The sequence below is a fragment of the Megascapheus bottae genome, chromosome 37, assembly GCF_031878675.1.
Source record: "Megascapheus bottae isolate mThoBot1 chromosome 37, mThoBot2.hap1, whole genome shotgun sequence".
NCBI classification, from domain to species: domain Eukaryota; kingdom Metazoa; phylum Chordata; class Mammalia; order Rodentia; family Geomyidae; genus Megascapheus; species Megascapheus bottae.
Window position 1 is genome coordinate 4,036,846 of NC_143545.1, and position 12,104 is coordinate 4,048,949.

Consider the following 12,104-nt stretch of genomic DNA (forward strand, 5'->3'; position numbering starts at 1 on the left):
AAAAGGAAAACTTCACTAACCCGCACCTCCATCTGGTAGGCCTCCTGGATTTTGGGGGGACTGGCATCTCAAGTCTTGGGGCTCAACACCCCACTTTGGGTCACCCACTATCACAGAGCTCTTTTCCATTTCTAGTTGTTTCTATGTCTTCTGTGCCCTTCTTTTTCTTCTATTCAGTTTCCCCCAGGAAGCATTTGATATTCAAGCAACCCAGCAAGTGTGTCACAAGGTCTCCGCCTCTCCATTTTGCCCTCATCTGATCTGAAGATGGGAGACCCCTAAGCCCTGGCCCCACAGACTCGACCCCTTTCTCACCACAAGTAAATCTAGGGTTTGGATGACTGATGTTCATTTCTTGCTGCAGGAAGTGGAGGGGAGGAAGTTGAAGAGGCCAGGCGGAATAAAACACACACCAGCCTAACAACCCGGTAGAGCCCATAGACTCCCTCCCTCCTGGGGACAACCTGAGATTCAGGTTATCTGCCCTCCTGCCCTGCGTGTGCCCCAAGTTAGAGGGCAGAACCTGGGGAGTCCCGGGAACCTGCCTCCTGGTCTGGAAGTGTAGGTGTAGGAGCCCTATTATTTAGTTATTTTATTAGTTTTTTCCCAGGAATACCCCAGGACCTTTTTTTTCTCTACAGGCTGACTATTCTGCAATATGACCTTAGAGAGACAGTTATCCTGCATAATCCAGTAATTTTCTTTTTCTTCTTTTTTTTGTGGGTCATGGGATTGAACTTGGCCTAGGCACTGTCCCTGAGCTCTTCAGCTCAAGGCTACCTCCCTACCCTTGAGCCAAGCCCCACTTCCCTTTGTCTAGAGGTTAATTGGAGATAAGAGTCTCAGGCTCTTACTCTGAAATGTTATGCAATCTGAGAAATAAATTGAAAAGTGAAAGACTAAAATTAAAGAAAGAGAGTTTCTAGTCCTTTTGTGTCCAGGCTGGATAACCTTGATCCTCAGATCTAAACCTCCTGAGTAACTAGGATTACAGGCATAAGCCACTGTGCCTGGCTATGGTAATTTTTTTTCTAATTGCTATCTAGCTATCCTCGGTTCTTATGAACTGTAACCTTTATATTAGAAAACAACAACCAAAATGGAATTTGAGAGAATTTCAGAATAGAAGGAACCATTAGCACTCAGGAAGGCCGCACTTTCCATGTGTTATTTTTTACTTCCTTGAAGAAGTCGTGCACCAGGGCTCTCTTTCCACTTCATGCAATGTGTCAACAAAACTGGCAACCAGAATCATTTTCTCCACTCAGTACACAGGAAACCTAACCAACACTTCCTTCTTGTAAATATTTCTTGCTCATTTCAGGGTGTGTGTGTGTGTGAGAGAGAGAGAGAGAGAGAAAGGGGGGGAAACAGAGACAGAGACAGAGACAGAGAGAGAGAGAGAGAGAGAAAGAGACAGAGACAGAGAGAGTCAGAGAGAAAGAGACCGACAAGAGAGAGAGAGAGAGCTAGGAAATTTGAAATCAAGGCCTCATGGCTCGAGTCTGGAGACTTTACTCTATGAGCCACGCCTCCAGTTCAGGTTTTCTGCTGGTTCATTTGGAGATCAGAGTGTTGCAGACTTTTCCTGGCTTTGAACCCTGATCCTCAGGATCTCAGCCTCCTCAGTGGCTGGGATTCCAGAACTGAGTCAGTGTAAGGTGTGGGGTGAGACTTTTTTAAAGAGCACACAGGGAGAAATGAGGTATAGAGGGAGGTGAATTGGGGTACGCTTCAGTGGCACTGAGTCTGATTGCCAGTGGGGATGGCTGGGGTGAAAGCTGAACTGGGGAGTCCGTGGGAATTGTTAGCAGGGCTTGTGCTGCAGGTTTGGGCAATGCTGCATCCGTGGCCTTCATTGGCTAGGCACGTGGTGTGTGTGTGCAGGGAAGTGGTTCCTGACAGCGGCCTGACAGTTGCAGGGGTTTAGGTAGATAGCATGTCATAGGTTAACCACCATGAGCAAAGATATGGGAAGACACCGTAAATTCAGAGTTCACAGGGTCTCTGAGAACAAATTACAGTTAAACTCCTAGAGCCTGAATGGGGGGCTTACGCCTGTAATCCAGATACTCCAGAGGCTGAGATCTGAGGATAGAAGTTCAAAGCCAGCCTAGACAGGAAAGTCTATTAGACTCTCTTCTCCAATGAACCTCCAGATAAACAGTAGTGGTGCTGTGACTCAAGTAATAGAGCACCAGCCTTGAATGAAAAACCTCAGGGACAGCACCCGGGCCCCGAGTTCAAGTCCCAACACTGAAACACACAAAATATGGGGAGACTGATATTCACTGTGGAACCCAAAGCTGTTCAAGTGTGCTGAATAGCTGGGAAGACAGGAATGAGCCACCCTCTCTGTCTCTTTGTATGTCCGTCTGTCTGTCTGTCTGTCTGTCTGTCTGTCTCTCTCTCTCTCTCTCTCTCACACACACACACACACACACACATACACACACAGTGTGTTGTGTTTGTATGGCTAAAAATTAATTACAAGCAATAGCAAAGCCTGATTTCTTTGTCTCCATTTTTTTTTCTTTTTTTGCCTTGAACTCAGGGCCTCAGCACAGTTTTGGGCTTTTTCAAGTCCAGTGCTCTACCACTTGAGCCACAGCACCACTTCTGTCTTGTTCTATGTATGCTGGCTCCTATTTTCCCCGCACCCTCTACCTGCTGTTGGAAGGCAGGGTCCCAGTGCCCTCCACTCTCCAGATCCAGTGGCCTGGGTGAGGAGCCTGGTGGGTGGGTGGGAGCTGGGACAGCTCCGCCTCCCCTGGTGGGGTGCTGAGTCTTAGAGTCCGCCCGCTTGTCAGTCTCCAGTCAGAGGGCTGGGGGTTGAGCCCGTTGGGCGGGTGGGAGTTCGGACAGCCCCGCCTCCCTTGGTGGGGTGCTGGGTCTTATGGGTAGCCCACCTGTCAATCTCCAGTCAATGGCCTGAGGGAGGGGGCTGTTGAGGGGAGGGACAGGCTTCTAAATTCCTTGCCCCCCTGCTCCCGCCAGTCTTTCTCGGGCGGGGTGTTGGGGTCTGAGTTAAGTTCTATTGCTTGGCACCCGCTCCGCTTTCCCGATGTGTTTGGGGATGCGCTGTATTACTCACGCCTCTGCGTCCGTCTGCGGGTGCTCCACGGTGGTGGGGAGTCTTTCACTCCCCTCGGGTCTCCGCCGCCGCCTGTGTTCTGCGTCTGGGCTCCGCTGCTTCCGCCGTTCGCTGGCCCGGTTCTGTGCTGGTTTCTGCAGCCGTTGGGCTCCCAGCCTGGCGCCCTCCACTGCCGCCGCTTTTCGTGGATTAGAGCCGGTGCCCGCCCCGCTTTCCCCGCGTGGATCCGGTGCCCGCTCAAGCCGCTGTTCACGGCTTGGTCCGGTGCCAGCTGCCGCTTTCCGCGGCTTTCCGCGGCTTTCTCGGCTTGGATCCGGCGGCGAGAGGTGGGGAGGGGTCCTCGCGGTCCGAATTCTTTGAGAAAGTTGGATGTGAGCTTTATCTGGATTTCTTTTCTGGTTTGGGTCCTTCTCCGTTGCTTGTTGAGTTTGTTGTTGTGGATTTCTTTAGGTAGTTGGCTCGTGGGACTCCCTGGTTCTCTCTTTTTGTCAGAGAGAGCTAGGCAGCATCCCTAGTGTCTCGGCGCCATCTTCTGTCTGTAATTAGGATCTTAACATAACATTTTTAAATCATATTGCCATAGTTTCAGTATTCTCTCCTTTGTGTTTAAAACATATGTGTAAAGATTCTGTGCATTTGTCTATGTAATATTTATAGAGAGAAAAACAAGTTTCAGATTATGCCCCCTCCCCCCAGAAAAAAGAAAATAAAAGAAATAACCAGCCTTTTGGGGCTGGAGGTGTGGGTCACTTGTTAGAGTGCTGGCTAGGCACCAAGTTCAAGTCCTGGTATGGGGCCTAAGATTTAAAAGAAATTTTGCCATGGGACAATTCTAATTTGCTTTTATTGTCAGCATTCTTTGTGTCTGAGTTACTTCCCTGAGTCCTCTCAGCTTCAGGGATGGTCCAGAGCATTTCCTGTCCAATTTCTGCTGGAAAATTGATATCCTCAATCACCCAAGAATGCAATTCCTTCCCTCCTATGTTTTTCTTATAACCCAGAATTCCATTAGAGATACAGTAAGACATTTTGTAATGGTAATTGTCTTAAATGTTTATGTATATGAAGAATTTTGTAATAATAATCAAAAAGCTTATTTGTGTGCCATGGAAAATAAAAATGAATTTACAGAGGAAGGTTTCAGTAACACTTCTTGCTTAAAGGATAGTTTTGCCAAACAGGTTGGAACTCAAGACCTTGCACTTGTACACAGGCACTCTACCACTTGAACCATGCACCCAACCCCTTTCTGCTTTTCTGATTTTTCAGGTTTAGGGTCTCACATTTGGTTTCCCTCCCCTTGGAGCCGCCTTAGACCTAGGATCACAGACATAGCCCCACATGCCCAGCTGACACATTGAAACACCCACAGATGCCAGGGCTTGGAATATCTGCCCTGTGATGATTGACAGCCCTTGGCACTCTTGGGGCAGGGGTGGAACCTTTAAGGGGCGTGGCCTAGGCAGAAGCTGGGCCCTTGGAGGCTGTTTAGTGAGGAGGTTGGTGTGTGGGGTGTGGCCTAGTGAACAGATGGTAGGCCTGGTTCCTGTTCACCTGCCACCACTGGAGGAAGGGGGACTGCACTGCCAGAAACCCTCCTCAGGGTCCGGTTACCTAAGCCTCTGTTTCCCCACGCTGTCACTGTTGGAATGAACAGTTGCATCACCTCCTGTCCCACACACATTACTCTCACTGGCAGCTGTCTTAGCTTATTATACCCTGGGCTCTAGGCCAGAGGGTGGGAACATGGAGAAGGGAGGGGCTGGGAAACCAAGTCTGGGTTTAGCCCCAACTTCCCTAGGGTGTCCTTGGAAAAACCCTCTGAGTGTGGGGGAAAAAAGAACAAATGGCAAGCAAACCTCGGGATGCAAAGCCTGCACCAGGCTGTGACCAGTAGGGAGCGGTGAAAACAAATGTAGGGCCTGGGATGTCTGGGGATTTGGTAAAGGTCATTATTGTGACCTTGGACAACCCCTGGCAGCCCAGATTTCAGAAGAGGGAGACACAAGACCCCTAAGCCAGGGCTAGGTCCAAAGTTCAACCCCCAGGATTGGTGTATGTGTGTGTGCACGAATGCACACACACACACACACACACACACACACACACACACACACACACACACACACTGAGTTCTCAGAAAGACTCCCATCCAGAATTCATCCGAACCACATAAACAGGAAGATCATGAATCTAAGGGCTATTCAAGACAAAGGTAGTGAGACTTTGACCCTAAGACCAAAGTAAAAACAGAATTTTCTTCTGAGGATCACAGTTCAAAGCCAGCCCAGGCAGGAAAGTCTGTGAGACTCTTACCTCTAATAAACTACTCAGAAAAAGCCAGGTCATTTGGGGCTGGGAATGTGGCTTAGTGGTAGAGTGCTTGCCTAGCATGCATAAAGCCCTGGGTTCAATTCCTCAGTACCATATAAACAGAAAACCTGGAAGTGGCACTGTAGCTCAAGTGGAAAAGTGCTAGTCTTGAGTAAAAGTAGTTCAGGGACGTCCCCAAAGACCTCCAAGGAGCTGAGCTGAATCCAGTTGACGCGCACAAGTGTTTTCTTGCAAGCTGGAGCCTAAACAGACTCACAACCATCGGCAATGCAGCAGGTCAGAGTTGAGAGCCCCCACTCCTTTGTTTCCAGGGGTTTTATAACATTCTGACCATATGGTGCTACTTGACCATGTACAGGGGCCAATAGGATTGTAACATTCATACAGAACTGCACAATTTCGTAAGTCACAGTGAGTGGCCATTCCAATCATAACCTGTTTCTGGGGAGTCATTTGAATTGCCCTATCTTTTTCTACTTGACTTTGGCGCGCAGTTTTGGTGGCAAGAGGAGGAGTCAGCAGCTGCGGCAGGAAGGGTGGGGCAGCTGCCCTTATGTCTCTTCCTGATTGGGCTCCTGCACTTAGTTCCTTGCCTTTTGTTCCTGAGTTCTGTTATGGGGAGTTTACAGTTCCCAGCTTGTTTGGGAACTTCTGTGTTGAGTTTCTATGGGGTCTGGGTTAGTTTAAGTAACATAAGATTCATGTTTCACAAGTTACACACTCAATTGTGTTCATCCTGGGATCAGAAAGTAGCTGGTGGAGGTGGCTCACACCTGTCATCCTAGCTACTTAGGAGGCTGAGATCTGAGGATCGAGGTTCAAAGCCAGCCCAGGCACAAAAGGACCTGAGACTCCAATTAACCTCTAGAAAAGGGGAAGGGGGGCTTGGCTCAAGGGTAGGGTGGTAGCCTTGAGCTGAAGAGCTCAGGGACAGCGTCCAGGCCGAGTACAAGCCCCATGACACCACCCCCCCCCCCAAAAAAAAATACACAAACGTGGTGTGATTAGGCTTCTGTAACCTTTGGCCTTTAGGTGGGAGGAGACATGGTGTTTTGACACAGGTTCCTGCTCTTCAGCTGAGGCTTGCCTGGAGGCTCCCCACGTAACACAAGCAAACCTGAAACTCAGGCCTTCCTACTTGAGCTCCCCAAGTGCTAGAATTGTAGGCATATGCTACCATACCTGGTTCTTTTCACTTAAAAAAAAAATCTTTTGTAATGAAAGGTTCTTGCTTGACTTAGGCCCAAAGCACTCATCAATCCCTATGATGTGTGCTTCTCCATCTGGTAGCATAAAGCATTAGATTGGAAAAGAAAACATGACATTGCTTCACCCTTGGATCTGCTGTGCACCTGTAACAGTGTTAAAGGTGAAGGGAAAGTTACAGCAACCATCCCAGAAGCCACTGAGGTCTGGAAAGGCAGGGATGAGAACGCTATCCAAACAACCGGCTCAGAGCTCGGCAGAGCAACCTTCTTTTCATCACTTATATTGGCAACAGAACAGAGTTCAGTGCTCTTTCTCCTGTGACACATTTATTTGCACTGAAATGCTGTTTGATGTGATTCAGTGATCTGAGCCAGGCTAGCACAGTACCAATGAAATAAGATTAGCTTTCTTGTTTCCATATCCTGGAACTCATTTCTCTTAGCTTCTTCCTGTATGAACATATGCACGTAGTTTTGAGTTATTGTGTTTTACTGCTAGGAAAATCCTAGGCTCATATTAATTATGATAAATGAGGGAAACCATGGAGCCTATGTTTCTTGGGTCTGGTTTACTTCACGTAATATGATTTTTTTTCCAAGTCCTTACAAATGGGGAAATGTCATTCTTTCTGATGGCAGCATAGAATTCCATTGTGTAATATATACTGTACCTTTTTGATCCATTCGTCTACCGAGGGGCATCTGAGTTGGTTCCATATCTTAGCTGTGGTGAATATTCCGGACATTTGGATAAGTACCCAGCAATGGAATTGATGGGTCATCGGGGAACTCTATGCTTAGCCTTTTGAGGAACTGATGGTTGTTGTTTTTAATGTTCTATGTGAGGGTATTTCTTTGCTATTCTTTTTTCTCATTTTCTTTTCCTTATGGTTTATCCTCTGTTGCTGTGTCTGACTTTGGTACCTAGTATATTTATTTGCTTATATGAATCAGGGAAGGGAAGGGGAAAAACAAGATGATGAGTCAAAGGATGAACGAAATGTAACTAATCCCTCTATTATCACTGTGATAATAAAAATTAATTAATTAAAAGAAAAAAACAATTTTCTTTCTAATGATTAATATTTAGGGGAGAGGGGTCGGTCGAGTGCCTTGAACCCCAGGCCTGGGCACTGTCTCTGAGCTTTTCTGCTCAAGGCTACCTCTCTACCACTTGAGTCACAGCTCCCACCTCATCAGTTTTTGTAGGCCAATTAGAGATAAGAGCCTCTTGGACTTTTCTTCCTTAGCCTGGCTTGGAACCCTTATCCTCAGATCCCAATCTTCTAAAAGTAGCTAAGGTTAACAAGCATGAGCCACCAGTGCCTGAGTTGTAATGATTACCCTGACTTTCATAACAGGGGTATTTGCACAGTCAACTGGTAACAGTAAAATGGTAGCTGGGTACTAGTGGCTCCCACCTGGCATTCTAGCCCCTCAGGAGGCTGAGATCTGAGGGTTTTGGAGCCAGGCTGGGGAAGAAAGTCTGTGAGACTATTTCCAAGGAACCACTCAGAAGCTAGAAATAGAGCCATGGTTCAACTGATACAGTGCCAGCCTTCAGCAAGAAAAACTCAGGGACAGCACCGAGGCAATGAGTTCAAGTCCCAGGACATTTACCAAAATATTCACCGGATATGTTCTTCAATGTAGTTTCAGTACAAGTTTAGTTGGGGAGCAATTGGCACTCACCAGAATCTGTGGGCTCTGATTTCATCATTCTCAGGCTGCTTTGAAAGGCCTGTGTCTCTAGGCATAGGCTCCAGGAAGTCTCCAGGAACATGCAACAGCTGGTGATTCTTAAATATAAATATTGCTGAAGGTTTACTTTACCTCCCCATGAACTTTGCAAGATATGAAACCAAGGGCTTTGTTTATCCATCAGTGAGTGTTTGGGGCTTGATTAACTTGTACAGGACACAAGTCAAATGGCTGAATAAACATAGAGCAGATGGTCTAAAAAAAGATTAAAAAAAAAGTAGTAATGGAAATACAAACATAACCATATAGACATAAAAAGCTATGACTCTATAGACATAATGTTTATTTCATAAATTAATGTTTCTATGACATACAAACCCTTAGCCTAATTGTGATTAAGTTCTAAATACTAAGTCCCAGTGATTGTAAATAGAGATTCCCTCCTTGAACCCTTGTATGTTAAACTTGTCATTTAAAATATGATGTAAAAATCAATGTTAATAATGTCTTAAAAAAAAAAACAACTCAGGCACTGGTGGCACATGCCTGTTAATCTTAGCTGTTGGGGCCTGATCGCCGTCTCTGAGGCCTGTTCACCATTCTGGCTCAGCAGCCACTAAAGGGCTTTGTCCAGGCCTTCCTCGCAGACCTCTCTTGAGGTGTTTCTGTGAACATGACTCCACTGAACCCCTAGCGCAGGGCCTCAGCCCTCTTGGGCTTTCTTGCACTGGTCCTGCCCTGTAAAAACCTGAAAGTTGGCCCTGACCCTTTGTGACAGCACCTTGGCCTTTTTTCTGTTGGGTCCTTTCTGCTTCTCCACCTCCTCTTTCCCCCACAGTATATAACTAAGTGCCCAACACAATAAACCTGAGATCTGCTGCGCTTTCATGGCTGACACACCTCCTGGCTCAGAGTTGTTTTCTCCCCGGCAATTGGGGAGGGCTGGGTTACTTGCCATCTCCTCAGCTCCATGGGACTTCAGGCTGGCCCTAGGTGTCCCTGTCATACCTGTGTTGCTGGAGAGCAACACTCAGATGTCAGTCTTTTGCGTAGCTGGGGTTCGAGGTGTGAGCTATTAGGATCGCAGCTACAAGCAGACAGTATGTAGAGGAGGAGACATGGGGTAGGAGAGAGCTGGAGGCGGCTGGGCACTGGGCGTAGAGGCTTGGTTTGCTGCAGATCCACTTTCTCTCTGCGTAGACCCTGGCACTGCTAATTCCAGCTTCACTCAAATAGGCGTATTCCCCAGAGCCTCGAACTTCCACCCTAGAGCCAAGCAGAATCACGTGCAGTACTCACATTTGGGTACTTACTTGCTTGTGTTCATTTTTCTTTTTTCTTTTTGTCAGGTGTGGGGTTAGAACTCGGGGCCTGGGCCGCCGTCCCTGAACTTTTGTGCTCAAGACGAGTCCTGCTCTCTCATTAGAAGCCACAGCACCACTTCTGAACATTTCTAGCTTTTCTTTCTTTCTTTCATTCTTTTCTTTTTTTGTGGTTAAAGGGAGGTAAGAGTCTCATGGATGTTCCTGCCTAGGGTGGTTTCGAACTCTTGATTCTCAGATTTCAGCCTCCCATGTAGCTAGGATGACAGGTGAGAGCCACCAGCACACAGCTTGTGGTCTGTAGGTTTTCCTGGGTGCTCTTCCTGAGCTCAAGGCTACTTCCTTGAGCCAAGCCCCACTTCCCTGGTTGGCTTTGAACCTTGATACTCAGATCTCAGCCTTCTGAGTAGCTAGGATTATAAGCATGAGTCACCGCGCCCGCATTTGTTGTCTGTAGTTTTAACAGAAGTAAGAGACTAGCGGTCGTCTCACATTAGTGCTGAGCACTGCTGACTGAGTTGCATTTCTTCTCCATTCTCAAAGTCCTGGTGTGAATGCCACCTGTCTGTCCATCACCCGTCCATCCCAGTCACACTAACCACGCATTCATTCATGACCCACGGCCACTTGTGGGCTCCCTAGACGTGACCTTCACTCAGGCTCAACTGTTTCCAAAATGCAGAAAAATAAACCATCATCAACAACAACAAATCTATGCTGGGTTCCAGGACTCACAGCTGTCATCCAGCTACTCAGGAGGCCGAGATCTGAGGATCACAGTTCAAAGCCAGCCCTGCCAGCAAAGTCCATGAGAATCTTATCTCCAATAAACTATTTAGCAAAAGGTAGAAATGGTGCTGTGGTTCAAGTGGTAGAGCACTAGCCTTGAGCAAAACCGCAGGAACAAGGACCCAGGCCCTGAGTTCAAGCCCCAATCCAGACCCAAAACAAATAAGCCAAAAGATGGTTGACAACGTACAAGTTGGTGAAGTCTGTGTTGTCTGCCCACTTCCAACTGTGCTTTGAGGATTCTCTTCTCAGTCCAATCCAATGATCGTACGAATCTTTGTATCTTTTCAGGAAATTCTGTAATAAAACACAGTGAGTTGAAAATGGGAGTCCTTGACTTTGGATGTATTTTGTTTTTCTGTCAAAGGCCGGCTTCAAACTGTGATCTCACATCTCAGCCTCTGAGAAGCTGTGTATTAGGACTAATAATTCTTTTTCTCTTCTTTGTGTGTATGTGCCAACCCAACTTCCACAATTTGTCTTGGAACTTCGATCCTCCCATCTCAGCCTCCTGGGTAGCTGGATGACAGCGTGAGCTCCTGGCGCCCAACCCTTTAACTTCACACAACCTCTCCAAGTCGGGGTGGGCTGTCTTTAGCACGTCACAGAGAACAGGAACCCCAAAAGCATTTCTTACCAGGTCCTGGATGGTGTCAAAGTTGGCCAGATTGGCTCCAAAGGAGACACAAAAGTCCTGACTGGACGTCCAGTTCCTTGTATCCTCAGAAAAATAGAAACACTGATTCCCAAAGCCAATCCACTCTCTTGGACAGGAAAACAGGCTGTGCTCTGGAATGCGGCTTTCTGCTTGGTTCCCTAACACACAATGGATTTGCTTTATAATCAGTCTTCTGTTTTCTGTACCTGTCCCGGGGCCTAAGCCACCCATTGGCCATTCAAAGCCACTCACCTGCTAGAATCACCGTTAGTACAACTGTCGTCCCAAACAGAACCATAATAGTCAAGAGACAGCAGTGAACTTTGGCGCGGGTGATTTGTGACGATATTCCTGGGTATTTTACGATATTCCTGAGTATTTTTCCTGGAACCCTTTGACTGTACACAGAGAAAGAGGAGGGTTTGAATCCAAGGGTTTGAATGTAGAAGGAAAATGATCATAGCGTTCCCGTCTTGTGGCTTGTCCTGCTCAATTACCACCAAAGGCCATCTTGCAATGATGGAAAAGGAAAGAATGGAGGAGCTGAGCACTGGTGTCTCCTCCCTGTAACCCCAGCTACTCAGGAGCCCGAGATGTGAGGGTGGCAGGCAGGAAAGTCTGGGAGACTCTTTATCTCCAAGGAACCATGAAAAGGCCAGAAGAAGAGCTGTGGCTCCAGTGCCAGGGCAGCAGACTTGAGACAAAGCTTAGAGACAGGATCCAGGTCCTGAGTTCAAACCCCTACGTGATCATGTAATACAGTAGGAATTATAAATATATATATCATAATATATGACATACTATATCACATGGTCTGTTATAAATGTATACTCTGTATTGTATTATACTACGATGCTGTATATACTTTTTTTCTTTTGTCAGGGAGCTTGAACTCAGGGCCCATGTGCTGTCCCAGAGCTTTTCCCCTCAAGACTAGCACTCTACCACTTTGAGCCTCAGCACCACTTCTGATTTTCTGATGGTTCATTGGAGATGAG

At 47.1% G+C, this 12,104-nt stretch overlaps 1 protein-coding gene across 1 annotated transcript; it reads right to left on the reverse strand.

Moving 5' to 3' along the window:
* Positions 1–9,374: 9,374 nt before the first annotated feature.
* Positions 9,375–11,337, reverse strand: LOC150042091 (C-type lectin domain family 2 member D11-like). The gene is made up of 2 exons (XM_090325206.1): positions 11,018–11,337; positions 9,375–9,603 (listed from the first exon to the last, which is right to left on the reverse strand). The coding sequence occupies exons 1-2, from the start codon at positions 11,335–11,337 to the stop codon at positions 9,375–9,377; spliced, it is 549 nt and encodes a 182-aa protein (XP_090181332.1).
* Between the last annotated feature and the right edge of the window lie 767 nt (positions 11,338–12,104).